Source organism: Pelodiscus sinensis, chromosome 19 (assembly GCF_052426305.1).
Source record: "Pelodiscus sinensis isolate ZL-2025 chromosome 19, ASM5242630v1, whole genome shotgun sequence".
NCBI classification, from domain to species: Eukaryota; Metazoa; Chordata; order Testudines; family Trionychidae; genus Pelodiscus; species Pelodiscus sinensis.
In genome coordinates, this window is record NC_143070.1 from 8,324,321 (window position 1) to 8,346,286 (window position 21,966).

Here is a 21,966-nt window from a genome sequence, read left to right on the forward strand (position 1 = left end):
ACTCAGGCTGGAGGAGAGAAGTGACTGAACATTGAGAGGGGAGGGAGAGATGATTTCGGGTTCCCCTGTGTGTGTGGGGTGGGGGCAGGGCTGAGATTTCCATGCCCAGGGGCAGGACAACAGAGATTTCTCCCTGCCTGCTCCTCTTGGGAATGTCGGGGGAGATTTCGCTGGGGGTCGAGGTTCCGGGAATTCCCCAGCCCCCCTGAGTGCGGCAGCTCCCCATGACAGCGGCCCCCGGTCCCACTTACCGACCATGTTCTCCTGGGCGCTGGGGGGCTGCAGGGAGCGTCTGACCCCCTCGGCTCAGCTCAGGCTCAGGGCGGGAGAACTCCAGCCGGGTGCGGCTCCCCCTCGGCCTGCGGCTGGACAGGACACAGCAGGGAGTGGTGAGCCCGTCACCCATCGCAGCCTGGCCCTGGGTGCCAGGCCCGAGGCAGGAGGGTGCAGGGGGAGCCCCTCACTGACCATGGAGAGAAACCACATGTGGGGGGGGCAAATTGTGTACGAGCCCTGAACACTCTGTAGAAATGGGTCTGGCAGAGGGGGGCTTTGTCTGTGGGGCACATACTGGCACTTGGAGATGTGGGGAGGAGGGGGGCTCTTTCTGTGGGGCACAGACTGGCAGTTAGTCAGGGATGTGGGGGAGGGGCTGGCAGAGGGGGGCTCTGTCTGTGGGGCACAGACTGGCAGTTAGTCAGGGATGTGGAGGAGGGGCTGGCAGAGGGGGGGCTCTGTCTGTGGTGCACAGACTGGCAGTTTTTCGGGTACATGGGGAGGCTGATGACTGATAATATGAGACTAGCTGGTCTCATGTGGGTGTCTGGGTGGGAAAGTGTCTAGGCTGCGGGAGACGGGGGTGGGGTTTGGACGGGGGGCACAGGCAGTGCTGGGCTGTGTGTGCACTGATGGTTCAGGATGCAGAGTTAATGGGTAGAAAATCTTCCCCCCTGGCCTGTGTTTCGGGGGCAGCTGGACCAGCCGATGTAGTTTCTGGTGCTTTCTTTGAGCATCCCCCCGGGAGCAGGTCGGGGCTGTTGTGTTCACTGGTCATTATTTTGGTGACGATGATGATGAGTGTGTGCAAATGTAACACACATGCCCACATCCTAGTTCCAGTGCCCAGTGCACCCCTCAGATCCCTCTTTTACCTCTAGGCCTTGTGCTCCTGGGAACCTCTCCTGGGACCCCCCTTTTCCCCGCCCCTGTCCACAGAGTCATAGAATCACTGGGCTGGAAGAGACCTGAGGAGTCACTAGTCCTACTCCCTGCTCAGAGGAGGACCCAGCCCAACTCAATCATCCCAGCCAGGACTTTGTCAGGTCTAAAGATTCCCCCACTTCCCTAGGCCTCCCCTTCCAGTGTTTCACCAGCTTCCGTGAAACCATTTTCCCTAATGTCCACCACAGAGCTCCCCAACTGCAAGTCCAGACAGTCACTCCCTGGGATCCCCTCTCTGTCTGGCCATGGAGAGACCCTCTTAGGCCCTCTTCCTCGCCTCCCTCCTCTCTGCCTTACACCACCCCCAGCACAACTAGCTGTGAGTCCCAGGTTGGACCTACCTCCTCACACCGAGCTATGGTCATACAACAAATAGTCTGGTAGGACTTTAAAGGCTAATAAAACATGTAGATGGGATCATGAGTTTTCGTGGGTACAGCCCACTTCTTCAGATGACCAGAGTGTTGGATGTCCAGAACTAAAATAAATAGGGGAGAAGCGGGGGGGGGAGAGGAAAAAATGGGGGGAGGACCAGAAGAGGCAGGGGGTAAAAAATATATCAAGTGGAAAGCCGAGCTGGAATGTAATAGGAAAAACAAATAGTCCTACGGTACGTCTAGACTACAGGGTTTTGTCGACAGAAGTTTTGTCGACAGATACTGCCGACAAAACTTCTGTCGACATAGAGCGTCTAGACTGCAGCCAGTTCTGTCAACAAAGCAAGCTGCTTTGTCGACAAAACCCTGTAGTCTAGACACAACCCTACAGGCAATAACACCTTCTGTCGACAGAACTCTGTTGACAGAAGGCGTTATGCCTCGTAAAATGAGGTTTACCAGCGTCGACAAAACTTCTGAGTTCTGTCGCCATTATGTCGACAGAACTCAGCGGTAGTGTAGACGCAGGTAGAGTTTTGTCGACAAAAGTCCACTTTTGTCGACAAAACTCTGTAGTCTAGACACACCCCTACAGTGTAGATGCTCTTATTTCAGAATGTATCTTCCAGAATAGTTTATTCCAAAACAAGCGTGCAGTGTAGAGTGCCTAAGCCCAAGTTTGGGGCCTGGCAGATGTTTCGGAGGAGTGACTGTCAGTTTGGACTCATCACACTTCATGCAAAGGTGCTGTAGAGTCTGTAAGGGAAGGAGCAGGAGAACACACCCAGAAAGGCAACAGTGACCTGTACAAACTGCAGCCCGCCCATTTCCCAGCAGAAGGAAGTGAGACTAAACTCTCTGGTCTCTGCAGGAGAAGCCATGGCTGCTGCGACTACAGGACAGAAGCTCCAGGATGAAATGACCTGTCCCATTTGCCTGGAGTATTTCGACGATCCGGTGTCTCTGGACTGTGATCACAGCTTCTGCCGAGCCTGCATCACCCAGTTCTGGAGGGGACTCACTGCAGACGTCTCCTGCCCCCAGTGCAGACGGACCTTTGCCCAGGGGAACCTCAGGTCAGACAGGCTGCTGAGGAGTATTGTGGACATGGCCAGAGAACTCCGGTTGCAGGCAGGGAGCGAACCAGCCCCAGAGAGACTGTGTGAGAAACACCAGGAGCCTCTCAAACTCTTCTGCAGAGAGGATAAAATCCCCATCTGTGTGGTGTGTGACAGATCCAAGGGGCACCAGGATCACACCGTGATTCCTGCCGAGGAAGCTGCCGCAGAATTCCAGGTAGGGAAATGCCGACTGCGATCCCTGCCCTCGTGGGACTGAGGGGGAGCACTGGGGAGCAGCTCCCGCCCTGGGAATCTAGCTGATAGGATCATGGGTGGTAATAGGGCACCGCAGCAGGGTCATTGCCTCCCAACTGCCCCTCTTGCCATGGGGTAGCCCTTCCTCAGTTTCCCCAAAAAAGACCCACAATGGCATTTTTTGTGACCAGTAACAGCCCTGCTTTCCCAGCAGGGACTCTCAGGACTTTGAGTCTGGAGTTTGGCCTTATTATCCTGAACAAGATCCAGGGTCTCCTCTGCCTGCTCCAGGGGCCTCCTCCCTCTGGCTTTCCCTGGGCCTCTGTCTTACCTACCCCAGGCCGGGTTGGATCCCAGGGCCCCTCATCCTGCCCTTCATTGTCCCTTCCTGGGGAGGAGAATTGACTGTGTCTCAGGCGGGGCTGACAACCAATGTTTTTTCTAATGTTTTCCATCTGTGTGTGGAATAAATTTTGTTCTGTGCTCCAAGGCATGTGTGGCTGTGCACCACCCATAGAAACACCTGCCGCCAGCTGTGGGCACCTGGGCGCTCTGCTAATCAGCTGGGCAGCATTGGAATCGCTCTTGGGCCCAAGCACCTGGCTTACAGGGACCCTGCTGAGAGCTCCTCCCTTGAAAGGGCAGCCAGCCTGTGCCCAGCCTCGTCCCTACCCTCCTCTCCTGAGCCACAGGGAGAGTCCCAGTCCCAGTCCCAGGCTCAGCCTCATGAACATGACACACAGCAGGTACATAAGGAAAGAAGCAGGAATGGGAATGGGGGATGGACACAGAATGTTGTTTGCAAACACTTGCAGCCACCTGTGATGACCTCCAGGCCAGATTATCACCCTGCACTTGCCTTGCTCAGTCCCTCCTCCACACTCGCCCCCCCCCCCCCAGCCTCTCTGGAGGTCCCCGATGCTCGCGGTGTCCCTCCTCTCTTCCAGCTCCCTCCCCTGCGATCTCCCCCCGCCCCTGCACATGCAGCGTCTGAGTATGTGACCCCAGCTCCCTACTGTAACAAGGTTCGACAATTTCAAACACCCTGAAAACACTCCCAGTGTCTATTACTGTGACTCTGTGTCTCTGATCCAATAAATCTGCCGGGCCCTGCAGTCGTGAGCACAGTGTGTGGCTGTGCTGGACCCGCTCCTCTCCAATCTTTGCTGGCAGGACATTAAAGAAATGGGTTGAACCAAAAATTATCTATTTTTTAATTATTAGCAAACTCACATTTGATTGTTTGCTTAGTCACATGAAATGTTTCTGTGTCTCCAGGAGAGGCTCCAGGCCCATCTGAAGACTCTGAGAGCAGAGAGAGAAAAGCTGCTGGGACTGAAAGTGAGCAGGGAGGAGACCAGCCAGGAGTATCTGGTAGGTGCCCGGTGTTATTACCCTGCCTTTGTAGGTTTGTTCTTAAGTTGAATCTGTATGTAAGTCGGAACTGGCATCCAGATTCAGCCGCTGCTGAAACTGACCAGCGGCTGACTACAGAAAGCCAGAGGCAGAGTTGCTCTGCCCCGGGCTTCCTGGAATCAGCCGCTGATCAGTTTCAACAGGCTGAATCTGGACGCCAGTTCTTACATACAGATTCAACTTAAGAACCCCAGGCGTCCCCAAGTCAGCTGCTGCTGAAACTGATCAGCAGCTGATTCCAGGAAGCCCGGGGCAGAGCAACTCTGCCTCGGGCTTCCTGTAGTCAGAGCTGGTCAGTTTCAGCAGCGGCTGAATCAGGAGCAACCCAGCAGCACCCCAGCTGCTCTGCCCCAGGCGTCCTGATTCAGCTGCTGCTGAAACTGACCAGCAGCAGCTGAATCAGGATGCCTGGGGCAGAGCAGCTGGGGTGCTGCCGGGTTAGTCCAGTAGCGCCCAGAGCGGCGCTACGGGACCAACCGGCAGCGCCCCAGCTGCTGTACCACAGGCGTCTGGAGCAAAGCCATGGAGCACGGGGGCAGCTGGACAGCCCAGACGTGCTGTGGCTGTCCTGCTGCCGGCGTCCTCAGAGGCTTTGCTCCCCATCTTCCTGGTCTGCGGGTCTCCAGCAGACCAGGGAGACGGGGAGCAAAGCGGAGCAAAGCCGCGGAGCACGCTGGCAGCGGGACAGCCACGGCGCGTCTGGGCTGTCCGCTGCCCGCGTGCTCCACAGCTTTGCTCCGCTTTGCTCCCTGTCTCCCCGGTCTGTGGGTCTCCAGCAGACCAGGGAGACGGGGAGCGAAGCCACGGAACACGCCGGCAGTGGGACAGCTGCGGCGTGTCTGGGCTGTCCGCTGCCCGCATGCTCCGCGGCTTTGCTCCCCGTCTCCCTGGTCTGCTGAAGACCCGCAGACCAGAGAGATGGGGAGCAAAGCCTCTGAGGACACCGGCAGTGGGACAGCCGCGGCGCGTCTGGGCTGTCCGCTGCCCGCGTGCTCCCGGCTTTGCTCCCCGTCTCCCTGGTCTGTCCCGCCGGCGTCCTCAGAGTCTTTGCTTCCAGTCTCCCTGGTCTGCTGGTCTTCAACAGACCAGGGAGACGGGCAGCAAACCCCGTTCATAACTGCGGATCCGACTTATGTAACTCGGGGACTGCCTGTATCCCAAAATAGCTTATTTCAAAATGGCACATCCATACTACAGGGAACCCTCGAAATCAGTCCAAGGCAGGCTCTCCTAATGTGGATGCAGTACGTCGATGTAGAGCTCCAGGAAACACTAAGGAGAAATTACTCAGAACCACCCTGGGGAGGGGCTATTTCGAAGTAGCAGCAGTGGAGCGTCCCACACGACCTCTATTTCGAAATAGCAATTTGAGAAGAGGCCTTATTCCTCATCAAATAAAGTTTACAGAAGGAGGAATAAGCCTGTTGTTTTGAATTTATTTAGAAATAATGGAATTGCTGTGTGGACGCTCATATTATTTTGGAATAACGGCCGCTAGTCTGTAATAGCGCTGCTGTGTAAACGCACCCTTTCTGCCGTGACAGTTTCTCCATTCCTGTCGTTCACCTTGGGTGCCTGATTTTTCTCTTACTGTTTCATTTGTTTTTTTCATCCCACCTGTGTCTGTGAGCGTGGCTCTGGGTAGAGCTGGGCTAACGCCAGATTTTTGCTGGCAGGATATTAACAAAAGTGGTCGAACAAAACATTATCTATTTTAAAAATTATTAGCAAATCACAAATTTGATTTTTTGCTTCATCAAATGAAATTTTTTTGGCAGAAATCAAAATGTTTTGTTTCAACTTGGCCATTTCCTTAAAATAATGTTATAAAACACAAGGACAGGTTCAAAAATAAGTCAGACTTTAAACTCTAGAAAAAATTAAGCAAATATTTTGATTCGTCATATATTTCTTTCTGCAGCACAATAACCAGTGACGTTGCCAGTAATTCATGAAATGTGTCTTTGGTGACAAATCTGCATTTTCCCAGGAAAAAATATAATGTGGAAAACGTCACCAAGGGCTAGTGTGGAGTCCTGCTCCCTGCTGCTTTGGATCAGCATCGCTGGGGCCATGAGCCACTCACGATCCAAAGCACGTCAGACACAGAAACGTGCTTCATGAGATTTTGGGGCTAAACAGGAAGACGTAAGAAAATTTTCTCTCTACTAACTGCAGGAGACTGTTCACTGTCTGGTGACTTAGAATTTTCAAAGAGATTCTCCCCCTGCACACTCAGCGCTCCTTGAAGGGCCCCAGGCTCTATCCATGTTCCCCTAGCGGTGGTGATGTTCTTCCTTTGGTTCTTCTTTTTCCAGAAATGGACACAAACCGAGTGTCAGAAGATTGTGGCCGAGTTTCAGCAGCTGCGGCAGTTCCTGCAGGAACAAGAGCGACTCCTGCTGGCCCAGCTGGAGCAGCTGGATGAGATGATAGTGAAAACATGGACTTACACTGTCACCAAACTCTCGGAGCAGATTTCCCATCTCAGCGAGCGGATCGAGGAGCTGGAGGGGAAGTGTCAGAAGCCAGCGAGTGAATTCCTGCAGGTGAGACTGAGCAGAAATTTCCCAGATGCTACCACAGAGACAGGACAGCCCCTAACAGGTGGGCAAAGGAGTCAGGCTCCGTGTGCGCCCTCCTGGCATGGGAATTGCTGTTTTGTGCAGACCCACAGGCACAGAGGGTATGTCTACACTACAATGTTAGTTCGAACTAACGGACGTTAGTTCGAACTAACATTCATAGCCGCTACACTAGCGCTCCGCTAGTTCGAATTTGAATCGAACTAGCGGAGCGCTTAGTTCGAACTAGGAAAACCTCATTTTACGAGGCTTAAGCCTAGTTCGAACTTACTAGTTCGAATTAAGGGGTGTGTAGCCCCTTAATTCGAACTAGTGGGAGGCTAGCCCTCCCCAGGTTTCCCTGGTGGCCACTCTGGCCAACACCAGGGAAACTCTATGCCCCCCTCCCGGCCCCGGACCGCTTAAAGGGGCACGGGCTGGCTATGGTGCCCGTGCCAGGTGCAAGCCTGCCAGCACCCAGCCAGCAGACCCTGCACCTGGCACGGCACAGAGCCACCCACCCGATGTCCCCCAGCCCACCCCCTCTTCCCGGGACCAGGCTGGCGGCTCCCGGGAGATTGCCCTGGACCGCAAGAGGCGGGCACCTTCCTGGGCTAGTGCGGACATCATGGACCTCGTCCACGATCTCCGCACTAGGCACAGGAAGGTGGCCGTCTAGGGCAGGAGAGCTGCCAGCCTGGGCACCCAGGAGCAGGTTGGCATGAAAATCAAGGGGGTCCACTGAGACCCCCGACCCTGAGCCCTGAGCTTACAATGGCCGTCCTGGATCAGACCAAAGGTCCATCTAGCCCAGTAGCCTGTCTGCCAACAGCGGCCAACCCTAGGGACCCTGGAGGGGATGGACCGAAGACAGTGACCAAGCCATTTGTCTCGTGCCATCCCTCTCCAGCCTTCCACAAACTTTGGGCAGGGACACCACTCCTACCCCCTGGCTAAGACTACTCCATGGACCCAACCTCCATGACTTGATCTCACTTCCCTTTCAACTCTGTTCTAGTTGTAGCCTTCACAGCCTCCTGCAGCAAGGAGTTCCGCAGGTTAACTATTTGCTTTGTCAACAACAACTTTCTCTTACTAGTTTCAAGCCGGCTACCCATTCCTTTCCTTTGGTGTCCTCTAGTCCTTCTTTAGGGGAACTCATGAAGAACTTTTCTGTGTGCACCCTCTCCACCCAACCCCTGCTTTTAGAGACCTCTATCCTGTCCCCGCTCCATCTCCTCTTTTCTAAGCTGAACAGTCCCAGTCTCTGTAGCCTCTCTTCATCTGGGACCTGTTCCCAACCCCTGATCATGTTAGTTGCCCTCCCCTCTCCCAGCCTTTCTCTTCCCCTCTCCCACCTCCTTTTCCCAGTCTCCCCCAGTTTTGTTCAATAAAGACAGAGTCAATGTTGGAAGAAACGTTATCTTTATTTTGTACATCAATAAGAAGGGGGGCTAGGGAAGGGTAAGTGGAAGGAGGTGAGGGAGGAATGGGGTACGAGCCCCCGATGGGGAGGACTGGGCTGGCTCTGCGGGTTTCTGGGGGTGGAAGCTCTCCTGCAGCCCCCCAATTGCCCCCTCTCCCCAGATGGCAGCCTGCGGCAAGTGCAGCCGGGCTGATGGCCGAGTGCTGTGATGTGCCCAGTGTGGGCACTCCGGGCAATCCAAGCCAGGACTGGTTTTCAAGCGGGGCACCCCTTAGAACTGTCTGTCCGGGGTGGGGGTCGGGACCCTTTAAGCGCAGTCCTCGGCTAGCCTGAGACATCAGCTCCATGCTCTAAGTCCTCCTCTGATGCCCTGCCGGCACTTCTTCCGGCCATCCTTAAGCCCTGTTCAGAGTCCACTCAATGCTAATTCGAACTAGTTTTTAGTTCTAGTTGCGTTAGTTCGAATTAGCTTAGTTTGAATTAACTAAGGGTACGTCTACACTACAGCGCTAGTTCGAACTAACTTAGTTCGAATTAGTTAATTCGAACTAAGCTAGTTCGAACTAGCGCATCTAGAACTAAAAACTAGTTCGAACTAGCGTTTTGCTAGTTCGAACTAGCGCGTCCACACTGATTGGACGCAGGGGGGCATTTAAGGGCAGCTGAAACCGGTTCTGGCAGGGCATCAGGTCAGCAGTTGCTTTGTGTGGCTGCTGTCTGAGGCTATCTGAGGCTCGTGCTTAAAGGGACCCCCCCCTGGACAGCCGGTTCTCAGCTTTTCCTGCTTGCTTGCCAACCTTGCCGAGGGACAGCAAAGCGTCGGTCTCTGTGCCCGTCTGTGTCGGTGCTTCCCTTCGGGGGGGACTGCCGCAGGTGGCAACATGGAGCCACGGCTCGCCCTGCACCTTCTGGTGCACGTTCTGGACTTGCTACTGCAAGCCTGCCAGCAATGGCTCGAGGCTGCCTGGCACCACCTGGGGAACGTCAGCCCCCTGCCTCTCCGCCTGGCCGCCCTGGGGGCCATGGAGGAGCCGCGGCGGCGCCCCGGCACCGGCGTGCCCCGCCGCATCTGGCGTCTGGACACCAGCAGCGACTGGTGGGACCGCATCGTCCTGGAGCGCTGGGACGACCGACAGTGGACCCAGAACTTTAGGATGAGGAGGGACACCTTCCTGGAGCTCTGCGAGTGGCTCGCCCCTGCCCTGCAAAGAAGGGACACTCGCATGAGGCCCGCCATCCCCCTCCAGAAGCGGGTGGCCATCGCCCTCTGGAAGCTCTCCACGCCGGACAGCTACCGATCCGTCGGGAACCAGTTCGGCGTGGGGAGATCCACTGTCGGAGCAGTGCTCATGCAGGTACGGCGCTCGTCGGCCACCGAGCCGGGGAGGAGGGGGGCTGCGAGGAGGGGATGGGCCGCCCCAGGGACAAAGGGGGGGGCGGGAGGAGGCGAAGGCGCCCCGCACCGGAGGGGTCGGGCTGTCCCGGCCGTACTACACGCCGCCAGGGGGGTTGCTTCCGGGAGTGGGGCGCGGGGCACTGCCAGGGCATGAATGCTCCCAGCCACCCGGGCGCCCCACTGATTGACGCTTTGCTGTGTCTCTCTCCGCAGGTGGTCAAGGCCATCAACCGGGTGCTGCTCCGCAGGGTGGTCCGCCTCGCCGACCCGGATGCCGTCATCCGGGGATTCGGCGCCCTCGGCTTCCCCAACTGCGGGGGGGCCATCGACGGGACGCACATCCCCATCCGTGCCCCGGAACACCAGGCGTCCCGGTACGTGAACCGCAAGGGGTACTTCTCCGTCATCCTGCAGGCCGTGTGTGACCACCGGGGACAGTTCACGGACATAAATGTGGGCTGGTCCGGCAAAGCACACGACGCCCGGGTGTACCGGAACTCCTCCGTGTGCCAGCGGCTGCAGGACGGGACCTTCTTCCCCGACCGCCACATCAGGGTCGGGGACGTGGACATGCCCGTCTGCCTGGTGGGGGATGCCGCCTACCCACTGCAGCCCTGGCTCATGAAGCCCTACACGGGGCACCTCAATCCCTCCCGCCAGGCCTTCAATAACAGGCTGAGCAGGGCCCGCATCGTGGTGGAGGGGGCCTTCGGGCGACTGAAAGCCCGCTTTCGATGCCTCCTCACCCGTCTGGACCTGGCCGAGCACAACATCCCTCCCGTGGTGGCGGCATGTTGTGTGCTCCACAATTTGTGTGAGCGGAAGGGGGAGGCTTTCTTGCCAGCCTGGATGGCTGAGGCTGACCGCATGGCTGGACACTACGGTCAGCCCCGCACCACCGCCGTCCGGGAAGCCCAGCGGGGGGCCATCCGGATCCGGGAAGCCCTGCGGGAGAGCTTCCAGGTGGAGGAGGAGGAGGACTGACCTCTCCCTGCATGCCCCACCGGGGCCTTCTTCCACCCTACCCCCCCCTTCCCCTTTCCCCTCCCTATCTACTGTACAATAAAGACACCTGTTTTTCAAACAAAAACGTCTGTTTATTTCAGAGAACTGGGGTGGGGGAGGGAGGAATGAAGGTGGGAGAAGGGAGGGGGAAACCTGGGACGAGGGAGCTGGAAGGGGAGGGGAGGGAAGGGAGGAAGGGAAAGGAAAGCTCAGGGGTGGGAGTCTGGGTGCCTCTCCCGTCTCGCCACACTGCGGGTCCGGGGGCGTCGGTGGGGAATGGTTGTGGAGGGGGGGGCAGAGAGGACAGGGGGTGTGGAGGAAGCAGGAGCGGAAGCAGGAGGAACAGGAGGAGCAGGGGGAGCAGGGGGAGCAAGAGGGGGATCAAGAGGGGGAGCAGGGGGAGCAAGAGGGGGAGCAAGAGGGGGAGCAGGGGGAGGAGGAAATGGAAAGCGGTCTAGCAGGCTCTGGAGGTGGCCTCGCAGGGCACGGCCCTGCTCCTCCAGGGCCTCCAGACTCCTCTGGCGCAGCCTGAGGTCCTCCTGGACCCAGTGGTCCTGGAGACGGAGCTGTCGGTCCAGGAACCGGAGATGCCGCCTCTGGTAGTCCTCCTGGTTCCTGGCTGTCCTGCTTGCCCGGGCGCGGGCGGCTGCTGCAGGCGGTGTGGTGCGCCCTGCAGTCCCCGGTGCTGCAGCTGTGGTGCAAGAAGACCAGCGGTCAATTACCCCAGGGGCCCAGGTGTGTGAAACCCAGCTCCCCTCTGCAAGGCCAGGGCCCCTGCAGGATCCCCAGCTGCTGCTCCGTAGTGGGCAAGGCCCAGGCGCACGGTCCCGGGGCTCCCTCTCGCCCCAGCCCCCCGTACACATAAGGGGAACACGAGGGTACTCACAGGTGGACGCCTCCCCGGCCTCTGATGATGCAGGCGAGCGGCTCTGTGGGGTGCCTCGGGGGTCCCGGGTCCTGGGAAGGCTGGCGGCAGGCTCCTGGCTCTCAGAGCCCTCTTCCTCCTCCTCGGTGTCCAGGAGCGGTCCCTCTGCCCCGGGGTCAATCACGTCCCGGGGGGCAGGGACGGCATGAGGCCCCAGGATGCGGTCCAGGGCATGGAAGTGGGGGCAGGCCTCCGGGTCAGCCTCTGGCAGGCAGGCCCAGGAGTAGGACTGCCGCAAGTCTTTAATCTTGCAGCGCACCTGCTCCCGGCTGCGCTGGTGGCCCCTGGCGGCCAGGCTGGCAGCCATGCGTCCATAGACGGCCGCGTTCCGGTGGCTAGTGCGGAGATCGTGGACATTGGAGGCTTCCCCCCAAACCTCGATGAGGTCCATGATCTCCGCACTTGACCAGGCGGGCGCCCGCCTTTTGCGCCCCCGGGCAGGCTCCCGGGAGCCGCCAGGCTGGTCGTGGGGAGCAGTGGAGGGCTGGGAGCCCTCGGATGGCTGGCTCATCCTGTGGCAGGTGCAGGCTGTGCAGGCACGGGTGCTGGCAGCCTTGCAACTGGCACAAAGTGAGTAGCCAGCCCATGGCCCTTTAAGGGCTCCGGGGCCGGGAGGGGGGCAATAGAGTTTCCCTGGTGTTGGCCAGAGTGGCCACCAGGGAAACCTGGGGAGGGCTAGCCTCCCACTAGTTCGAACTAAAGGGCTACACAGCCCTTAGTTCGAACTAGCTAGTTCGAACTAGGCGTTAGTCCTCGTAAAATGAGGTTTACCTAGTTCGAACTAAGCGCTCCGTTAGTTCGAATTAAGTTCGAACTAACGGAGCGCTAGTGTAGCGCATAGGAAAGTTAGTTCGAACTAACGTCCGTTAGTTCGAACTAACTTTCTAGTGTAGACATACCCTAATTCGAACTAAGTTAGTTCGAACTAGCGCTGTAGTGTAGACATACCCAGAGAGACTAGAGATGGCAAAGCCCCATTCGCTCAGGGGTCCATGGCTCTGGTGCCAGGCAAAGCCTAGTTCCCCCTCACTCACCAAATCCCTCCCTTGGAATTCACAGTGTGTGTCAAGTGGGACTGAAACTCTCTCTCTCTCTCTCTCTCTCCCCAGGACGTCAGAAGCACCTTGAGCAGGTCGGTGGCTCTCACCCCCTCACAGCACTGGGGAAATACTGGGCAGTGAAGTTGTCGCTGCCTCTCCCCAGGGCTCCACAGCGGAACATGTGGGAAGGTCACATTTGGGATTCAAATCTCTGACTCTGAGGCCCTTGCCCTTTTAGAGACGACTCTGCAACTCCCCAGGGAAAGGCGCAGACTGGCCTGTGGTACATTCTACCCATGTCACCTCCCTGGGGACTGGCTGCCCCAGGGCTGAGGGGTGGGACATGGGCCTGTCCCTGCTGGGCGCTGGGCACCATTCAGCCCTGGGCAGCAGGATCCAGGGTCTTTCCCACCCGAGGGCTGTTTGGAGACCTGTGTGGGATGAGCCAGGGAGGGGGAGCTGGTGTCTCAGTCTCGTTCCTAGTGGGCAGATTCCTACAGCCCTTCCCCTGGGAACCTCCCGTCCCTCAGCGCCTGGAGGCCCAGGAGTGACTTGGTCGTGGAGACTCAAATACCCACTAACCAGAACTTAAGAACTGAGTCAGTCATGGCAGGATCAGAGCAGTTCCTAACCTGTGGGCCGCAGACCCCTGCAGGGTTGCCAGGTGTTTTGTATTGGCCAGGACAGTCCGGTATTTGTGGCCTCTGTCCGGTAAAATGTCTGGTATTTTCTGTTTCTCTTGGTCGGAAGGCTGCTTGAACATTTTTCCCCTGCTGCATCTGGTAGGGCCGTGGTTCCCAACATGGAGAGAGGGGACTCTGGGGATTTAAAGGCGCAGTGACGCTTTTTTTTTTTTGTTCAGTTGGTTTTTGTTGTTGTTGTTTTTGCTCCTGCCATGTGAGGGGGAGGTATTTTTTATGAAAGTGTCTGGCAACCCTAAACCCTTGATGGTCCACGAGGGTACTGCAGGGGATCTGTGGAAAGTTCAAAAGCAAGGATTGGGCCCGTTGCGGTGGGTCTGATCCTTCTTTTTGTTTTCCTTTTTTTTTCTCCCCCAGGGAGGGGACAGTGGTCCATAAAATTTTCATAGCTTGAAAAGGGGCCCACATGGTTGAAAAGGCTGGAAACCACTGCAGTGTCACCAGGGGATGTTTTTTTCTCCCCAGGTGTGAGAAGGTGCGGGCCCAGCAGCCAGAGGAGATGGCTCCTGAACTGGAAGAACAAGTCCGTGGTTTCTCCCAGAAAGCTATTGCGCTGTCGGAGATGCTGAGGGAGTTCAAAGGTACCTAGGGGGGATGGAGGAGGGGAAAGTGACACCATTGAAGGAGAATGGTGCTGGTCAATTGGTTCATAATTAGATGATGCTTTCATGTAATTGGGGGGTGAATGGTCCAGACTTGGGCTCCAAGATACGCAGGTTGATTAATTCAAACCCTTGTTTATTCAGAAGCAGCCTTTGCAATGACAGTGACTGTGAGAGTGAGAAACGCCAGGGAGAGAAACACGCCCAGTTCCCTTCTCCTGGGGCACAGGCGGGTCATGGTGCATTTCTCCTGTGATAGTAGGATCACCCCTTACAGTATCTGACCTGTTATAACCATCCAGATGATACCCAAACGAGTTTTGTTCCAATCACCTTTGCATTAGGGGCAGTAAGTATCTTATGTGACTTGTGCATGGCTCACACAGGAACTTTGAATTGCTGGAGGGTTTTTGCTGTCCAAGAAATTTTCAAGTTACTCTCTTTTCTGATGTGCATAGGTCAGTTCTCCGCAGGGGGTCTCTGGACGTCGCTCCCTGGCCTGGGCAGGTCACTTTGGGTGTCTGTCTGCAAGCACCTTGTGCGGGCAACACATCTGTGTCTCGCAGAGCAACTGAGGAACATGGCACTTTAAGGGTATGTCTAGACGACAGGCTTCTGTCAACAGAAGTTTTGCTGACAGATACTGTCGTCAAAGCTTCTGTCGACAAAGCATCTAGACGACATCCAGTTCTGTCGACAAAGCAAGCCGCTTTGTCGACATGACAGTGTAGACACAAAGGACAGTGTAGATGCAATAACGCCTTCTGTCGACAGAACTCTGTTATCCTTTGTAGAATGACGTTTATAGCCATCGACAAAACTGCTGAGTTCTGTCGACGTTATGTCGACAGAACTCAGCGGCAGTGTAGACGCAGGTATAGTTTTGTCGACAAAAGTCCACTTTTGTCGAAAAAACCCTGTAGTCTAGGCACACTCTAAGGGCAAGGTCAATGCAGGACAAATTTCCCTTATGGCAAGCACACAGCTTGCCAGGCCCAAGCCAAGCCAATCAGCATCAATTGCAGGGGAGGTGGAGGAATAATTCTTGGTGGGGCCCACTCCAAGATTTTGGAATGTGGCCAGGGGCCACACTTTGCTGTGGCGGGGGTGCAGGGTCTAGGGTGGAGGTTGGGAGCAGAACGGCGCATGGGGTAAGGGACTGTAGTGAAGGAGATGGTGTGGGGTATGACAGGGAGTTTGGGGTGGTGACCTGGGTCGGGGGAGGGGGTGTTGTTTTGGGTTGGGGTGGGGTCTGGGTGCAGGAGAGGATTCTGGCCTGGGGGAGAAGTGTAGGAGGGGGGTACAGGGTCTGGGAAGGAGCTGTGCCTGGGAGAAGGGGAAAAGGGGGGTGCAGAGTGCAGAGGGTTTGGGTGGTTGACTTTGGTCAGAGAATTGGGGTGCAGAGTCAGGGAGAGGGACTTGGTTCAGGAGAGGATTCTGGCCTGGGGAAGGGATGTAGGAGGGGTAAAGGGTCTGGAAGGGAGCTGTGACCTGGGACAAGGGGTACAGAGGGCTTGGAGGGTGACCTAGGGAATTGAGTTGGGATGCAGGAGGGGCTGGGGTGCCAGAGGCAGGCTGTGTCTGGGAGGCACTTACCTAAGTAGCTCCCAGCCAGCAGCCCTGCAGCACCCCAAGGCAGGCTGGGCTCCCTGACTGCTGCTGCCCCAGATCACTAAAATTGCAGGCTGCTCCCTCCATGTGGCTCTCAGCTCCGGGAGGGGGAAGAGGCTTGTGCTGCTCCCTGCCCCCAGGCCAATCTCTCAGTTCCTATTGGCCGGTTGTTTCCAGTCAATCGGAGCTGAGGATTGGGCTGGGGGTGGGGAGAGCACATGAAGCCCCCCCCTCGCTGCAGAGCCCAGAGCCCCAGGGACTGAGCTTTAAACCACGGCAGCTGCGTGTGCCTGAGGGTCCCGGCAGGGGGGGCCACAGGCTGGATCAGGTGGCTTGGTGGCCGGATCCAGCCCCTGGGCCGGATTTTGCCCAAGCCCTGGTGTAAATACCCAGGTTCAGTCTCCAAACGTGGACAGAGCAACGACCCTGGTCCCAGTTCTCAGCACTTCCCCACTAGCCAAGCCGAGCGAGAGGAGAAGGAGCCGGGCCCGGCCTGAGGGCGTCTCCCATCAACTCCCGACTCAGGAAGGGTCACAACCTTCAGGCCACATTCAGCAAAATCCCTTCGCTTGGGCCCCTGCGTCTCTCCCAGCCAGAGGCTGCAGGGGCCCCAGGGCAGTGCAGCCCCCCAGACACAGGCCCCTCAATTAATGGCCGTTTGTTGAAGCTGGGCCCAGCCCCTCCTGGCAGCCTGTTTGGGCCAAGGGGCTGCAGGGAAGGAGAAAGCCCCCCCCCCCACGGCGAGGGGTCCCTCCAGCACAGGGGCCTTTTGTGCCTCCTCCCGGCAGCTGCAGGCCCAAGGCCTGTCCCTGGGAGAGCTAGAGATGGGGGCGGGGGTAGCTGAGGGAGGGATGAGGCAGTGGGAGGAAGGACAGAGGGACGTGGGCCTCCCCACCCTACAGCACAGGCCTGTCCCTGAGAGGGCTGCGGAGTGTGGGGTCGAAGGTGGGGGGACGAGGCGGGGTGGGTGGACAGAGGGGCGTGGGCAGTGTAACACTGGGCCTCTGGCTCTCTGTGCCCTGGCCCAGGCATTGTAACTGGGATGTGACTCTGCCTGAGCCTGAGCCAAGCCCAGCCCCGGCCCCTGCAGCCACTGACCAACCAGTCACAAGTGGCCTCCCCACCCTGCTCTGCCGGCACAGGGTGAATCTGTCTCATGGAGCCCACCTCCCCTGCCTCAGTTTCCCCAGGGATAAACAGCTCCCAGCGAGAGCCAGGATCTCACACTCTCCGAACATCCCGTTAGTACCCAGGGACCAAAGTGCCGAAATCAGCTTTGATTCCAAAGGCTCTGCAGGGCCTGGGCCTAAGGAACGACAAAAGGCCGGACGTGCAGGAGGCCTGAGTGTGTCTGTGACACGACAACCCGGCTCTGGGCTCCCCGTGCAAACCTGAATCTGCCCCTCCCCTCCCCCAGACACTCTGCCGGCCGCACTGGAGGCTCAAAGTGGGGAACCCCGAGGAGCATACAGACCAGGTGAGCTGCCTCGGGCCCCTTGCCCCCCTCAGAGCCCCACAAACTGCCCCTCCCAGAGCCTCCTCCACCCTGGGGGCCACCTCCTGCCCCCAGACTCCTCCTCCTGAGCCGCCCCATAGCCCACAGCCCCAGCCCAGAGCCCAACCCCCTGCCCAGAGCCCCTTATCCCCAAGGCTCCCCCGGAGACCTCAGCCCCTCCAGCCCCCCAACTCTCTGCCTCAGCTTGTACCCCCCGTCCAGTATCCAAAACCCTCGGCCTCACCCCTCCCTGTGTCCTCTCAGCCTTGGTCTCACCTTGTTCTCTGGCGTGGGAGAGGTGGGGGGGTCCAAGTGGGGAGTTTCCCTTCCCCCCAGTGACTGAGGGGCTGTGCCCAGCCTGGACTCTGGGGCACTCGGGGACGTTGCTCTTTCTCCTGCCACCGGCAGAGGACCCAAGAGTCCATGGGAGGGTCCCTGCTCTGCTGGGGGAAGGGATGGATCAGACCCCAGAGCACCAGGGCCCGGGGCACAGACAGGGGCAGCCCTGGGCCCATGGCAGGAAGCTGGGGAGCTGCTGAGAGCAGAGCTCTGGTCCTGTTCCCCTTTTCCTCTCGCCCCGCGTGAGCTCAGCTTCTCTCTCCCTCCGCCCAGCCCCCGCTGGGACCCCCCTCAGCTCCCTGGGCCCCTCTTCCTTCTGTCAGCCCTGAGTCAGCCTCCTGCCATGGCTGGGACAGAGACACTCCCGTTCCCTCCGCACGGCGCCTGGGCACCCCCAGTGCAGGACTCGCCTTGTTCAGCCTCTTCCCGCCCAGCCCAGCTGGGGCCGGTCCCTGCCCCTCCCTGCTGGCTCTGCGGGGTCTGGGCACTGGGCCAGAGGCTGAGCAGCCTGGTGGGGGGCAGGTCAGAGCTCGGCCCAGAGCCCCAGTGTGGCGGGAAAGGAGCCGAGCCCAGACGTGCCTTACGGGGGAGACGTGTCACAGCGGGGATCACAAACCCTGCCCAGAGGCAGCTGGGACCCAGGGACATTTCAATGGGGAGGGGCCCAGCCGAGGGCAGGGCCTAGATTCAGCCAGCCCTGACCAGGCAGTTTCCATCCCGTCCCTCTGGGGTCCCCGGCCCAGAGTCGCTTGTCCCCGGCCCAGGGGGAGGGGGGCAGATTCCCAGTGTCAGGGCCCCTCTGACCCCTTCTCTCTGCCACGGCCCCTCCCTGCCGGGGAGTGAGCTGCCCCTTGGGCTGGGCCGAGACCTCAGGGCTGCTCCCCACTCAGAGCCGGGCGCCCCTGGAGGCAGGAGAGTCCCTGAGTCACTGCCCAGCTGGGGCAGATTCTGTCCCTGACGCCATCGACCCCCCCACCCCCTCCCCAGGGCCGAGCTCTGCCCCTCACGCTCTGATTCTCCCCCAGCCAACGTGACTCTGGATCCAGACACGGCGCATCCCCAGTTTGTCCTGTCGGAGGATGGGAAACGTGTGAGATGGACACACACCCGGCAGCCACGGCCCGACACCCCGGAGAGATTTGACACTTGGCCCTGTGTGCTCTGCCGTGAGGGCTTCACCTCGGGGAGACATTACTGGGAGGTGGAGGTGGGGGGTAGGCGATGGGCTGTGGGAGTGGCCAGAGAGTCTGTGAGAAGGAAGGGAGGGATCAGCCTGAGACCCAAGGGCGGGATCTGGGCTGTGTGGTGGTGGTGGGATGAGTTCCGGACTCTCATTGACCCTGAGACCCCCCTGCCCCTGAGCCCCCCCAACAGGATCCGGGTTTGTCTGGACTGTGACCAGGGGCAGGTGACATTTATCGATGCTGGAACCGAGGCTTCGATCTTCACTTTCCCGCCAGGCTCCCTCCCCGGGGAGAGAATCCGACCCTGGATCTGGGTGGGGGACACAGACACCGAGCTCCGACTGTTTCCCTGACACCAGCCCCTCTGGCCTCACACACCCCAGTCTGTGTGACCCTGAAGGACTCCCCGGTACCCAGATCCTGGCTCCTCATCTCTGTGATCCCTGGAAGCTCCTTCCCCTCCCTCCCTGCAGCTCCACTTACTGTAGGTGGAAGGACCCTACTGCAGCCCCAGGAGCAGACAGGCCCTGAAGGGCAGAGCTGGGGGCTGGGCAGGGGGAGGGCTAACAGCCGGGCTGGGGACAGACAGAGTTCAAATCAGGTCACACAAATCGACCAACCCAACGGCTCTGCCCCCCACTAACCCTCCGGCTGCCTTGGGGACTCTGGGGTCAGCTGGGCTCAGGAAAGCAGCCGGCCCCGGCTCCTGAAGCTGCTGCCTGCTGGGAACGTTGCTCTCCCCGGCAGAGCTGGAGACAAGGAGCGAGCTCCAGGCAGGAGCTGGGGTATTGCAACGCTGAACGGTGCTGCCTGGAATTGTAGCTGCCCAGAAAATCCCTGGCACGACGCTGTGAGCCCCCAGCCTGAGTGACGGGGGATGGGAGTGTCTGGGACAAGCCAGCAGGCCCGGCAGGGAGCTGCCTGAGCTAGTCTATGGGGGGCGCTCACCAGGGAACATCAGAGCAGCCAGACTGGGTCAGACCAGAGGCCCATCCAGCCCCGTGTCCTATCGGCCCCCAGTGGCCAGTGCCAGGTGCCCCAGAGGGAGGGAACAGAACAGGGAACATCCAGTGACCCCTCCCCTGTCGCCCATTCCCAGCCCCCGACACACAGAGGCCAGGGACCCCTCCCTGCCCAGCCCCTGTGTAACTTGTGTGTCAGGAACTGTGTGGGAATCATTCGCTTTAATAAAATGTTTCCATCTGCCCCTGTCCGGTTGCTCTTTGGTGTGTTCCCCCGTCTAGGAAATGGATTGTTGCCACAAAGGGGGGGGGGGGGGGGGGTTGCTGTCTCTAGGGGGTAGTTTTTGTAGGGGGAGGGGTGTTTGCCGTTCAGACTATTCTACTGAACAGAAGCAGGACTCAGATTCTCTGTGAACTCACGACTGGACTCAGGTACCCGGGACCCTGCGCTGCTGCGTCTGTGTCAGTGCAGACACACTTGGGTGCAGCAGGGCGGGGGCTCTTTAAGGACATAAGAACATAAGTGGCCATATGGAGTCAGACACGAGGCCCATCCAGCCCAGTGTCCCACAGTGGACAAAGCGAGATCCCCAGAGGAAGTGAACATCACATGATCCCTCCCCGTCGCCCATTTCCAGCCCCTGGCAAACAGAATCTAAGATCATCATCTCTGCTCATCCTGGCAAATAAGTATTAAAGGACCAAACCTCCATGAATTTATCCAGCTCTTTCTTGAACCCTGTTAGGATGCGTCTCCACAGCAGGGCTTAACTCAAAATAAGCCACACAAAGTGAGCAATGTCAATTGCGTTTCTTATTTTGAAATTGGGAGCATCTACACAGCACTTAGTTCAAAATGAAGCAGTCTGCCTCCAACTTCCCTTATTTCTCATACAATGAGGCTACGTCTACACTGGTGGCTTTTTGTGCAAGAACACGCAAAAACTTGCTGGGTGTTCACACTGCACGTGCATTCTTGCGCAAGTAAATTTACAGTACACCGTCGGAAAACAGGGCTTCTTCTGGAAGAGTTATTCCTCCCCCCACGAGGAATAAGCCCTCTGGTGCAAGAGGCCAGTGTAGACCGGCAACATGAATTTCTTGTGCAAGAAACCCCTATGGCTAACATGGCCAACGGAGCTTTCTTGCGCAAGAGAGCATCTACACTGGCACAGATGCTCTTGCGCAAAAGCACATGCCAGTGTAGACGCGCTCATTTCAGGAGGAGTAATGGAGTACTGAACATTTGAGGTCTCTCCCCCGGCTTTGCTTGGAGTGGGCACCAGCCCCCCCCCTCTAGCCTGCCCTGCGCGTCCTCCCACCCTGCCCCCAGAGAGTCCCTCTTGGCCCCGGACCTTTCCTGCCGTGCGCAGCTCCCCCTCACCATCTGCTGCTGCCATGCACGGCATTGCAGGTGGGCGGGGAGGACACTCAGGTGTGACGTGACATCACGGCCTGGGATTTTAAAACTCTTCAGGGCCACGTTGTGGGACCTGGCCTGGCTGGCTCTGGGTTTGAACTCTGGGCCTGAGCGCAGACTCCAGCCCCACGAAGTGGAAGGCAGAAGGTAGGGAAAGGCTTATTCAGAGGGAGAGGGGGAGAGGAAGGTCTTGTGTGGCAGGAGAGGGGGAAGGGGCTTATTCGGAGGGGGAGGGGGAAGAGGAAGGTCTTGTGTGGCAGGAGAGGGGGAAGGGGCTTATTCGGAGGGGGAGAGGGGAGAGGAAGGGTCTTGTGCAGAGGGGGAAGGGGGAAAAGTAAAGGGCTTATGTGGAGGGGGAGGAGGAAAAAAGGGGAAGGTATCAAGAGACAGGGTGGAAGAGAGACAAATGGCAGGGGGCCGAGTGCAGACAATGAGGGAAAGGGCAGGAGGGGAGGTGTCAGTGGGAGGGGGCCGGGGTGATTCTGGGAGAGGAGAGGAGAAGGGAAGGGCATTGGGGGCTAAAGGGGGAGGGGAGGTGCTGGGAGAAGGCTTGAAAGAAGGGGTCGGCCTGAGAAAGGTGGGGATGGAGCAAGTCGTGTGTGAGGGCACAGAGGGGCAGGAGGGGAATGGGGCAGAGACTGGTGAGGGGGTGGGAATCAGGGAAAAAGAGGGCAAAGGGGGCAGGGGGAGTAAGGGAAGGGGGAGGCACCTGGAGGGTGCAGGGCTAAGGGAAGGTGCAGGTGCCAGGGAATTCTGGGGTGAAGCAGAAGGGCAGACACCTGCAGGGGAGGGACCAGCACCAGAGGAGAGAGGCAAGGCAGGTGCGTAGAGGGAGGTGTTAGAAGAGGGGATGAGGAGGGGAAGCTCACATGATCAGAGTGGGGCTACTGGAGGAGTGGGCACAAGGAGGAGTGAAGGGCTGGTGGAGGGGGGCAGGCCACAGGCGGGCTGAGGGCAGTGAGAAGG

The 21,966-nt window shown here is 58.4% G+C and overlaps 2 protein-coding genes across 2 annotated transcripts; one reads left to right on the forward strand and one right to left on the reverse strand.

The window, feature by feature from the left end:
* Positions 1 to 2,278: 2,278 nt before the first annotated feature.
* Positions 2,279 to 19,745, forward strand: LOC142823239 (zinc finger protein RFP-like). Its single transcript, XM_089770886.1, has 7 exons — positions 2,279 to 2,894; positions 4,193 to 4,288; positions 6,649 to 6,879; positions 12,756 to 12,778; positions 13,853 to 13,968; positions 17,018 to 17,077; positions 18,460 to 19,745. Exons 1-7 carry the CDS (start codon positions 2,478 to 2,480, stop codon positions 18,969 to 18,971), a joined length of 1,455 nt encoding a protein of 484 aa, XP_089627012.1. The 5' UTR covers positions 2,279 to 2,477; the 3' UTR covers positions 18,972 to 19,745.
* LOC149522147 (uncharacterized) lies at positions 10,816 to 11,968 on the reverse strand. The gene is made up of 2 exons (XM_089770872.1): positions 11,608 to 11,968; positions 10,816 to 11,412 (listed from the first exon to the last, which is right to left on the reverse strand). The coding sequence occupies exons 1-2, from the start codon at positions 11,951 to 11,953 to the stop codon at positions 10,931 to 10,933; spliced, it is 828 nt and encodes a 275-aa protein (XP_089626998.1). The 5' UTR covers positions 11,954 to 11,968; the 3' UTR covers positions 10,816 to 10,930.
* Positions 19,746 to 21,966: the final 2,221 nt, after the last annotated feature.

Bases quoted from the DNA above. Each gene is read 5' to 3' on its own strand.
- LOC142823239 (XM_089770886.1), top strand. From the start codon at position 2,478: ATGGCTGCTGCGACTACAGGACAGAAGCTCCAGGATGAAATGACCTGT. The intron at 6,880-12,755 runs GTGAGACTGAGC...CTCTCTCCCCAG, and splicing joins CAGCGAGTGAATTCCTGCAG to GACGTCAGAAGCACCTTGAG. The intron at 17,078-18,459 runs GTGAGCTGCCTC...ATTCTCCCCCAG, and splicing joins CCGAGGAGCATACAGACCAG to CCAACGTGACTCTGGATCCA.
- LOC149522147 (XM_089770872.1), bottom strand. From the start codon at position 11,953: ATGGCTGCCAGCCTGGCCGCCAGGGGCCACCAGCGCAGCCGGGAGCAG. The intron at 11,413-11,607 runs GTGAGTACCCTC...CTTGCACCACAG, and splicing joins GGCCGGGGAGGCGTCCACCT to CTGCAGCACCGGGGACTGCA.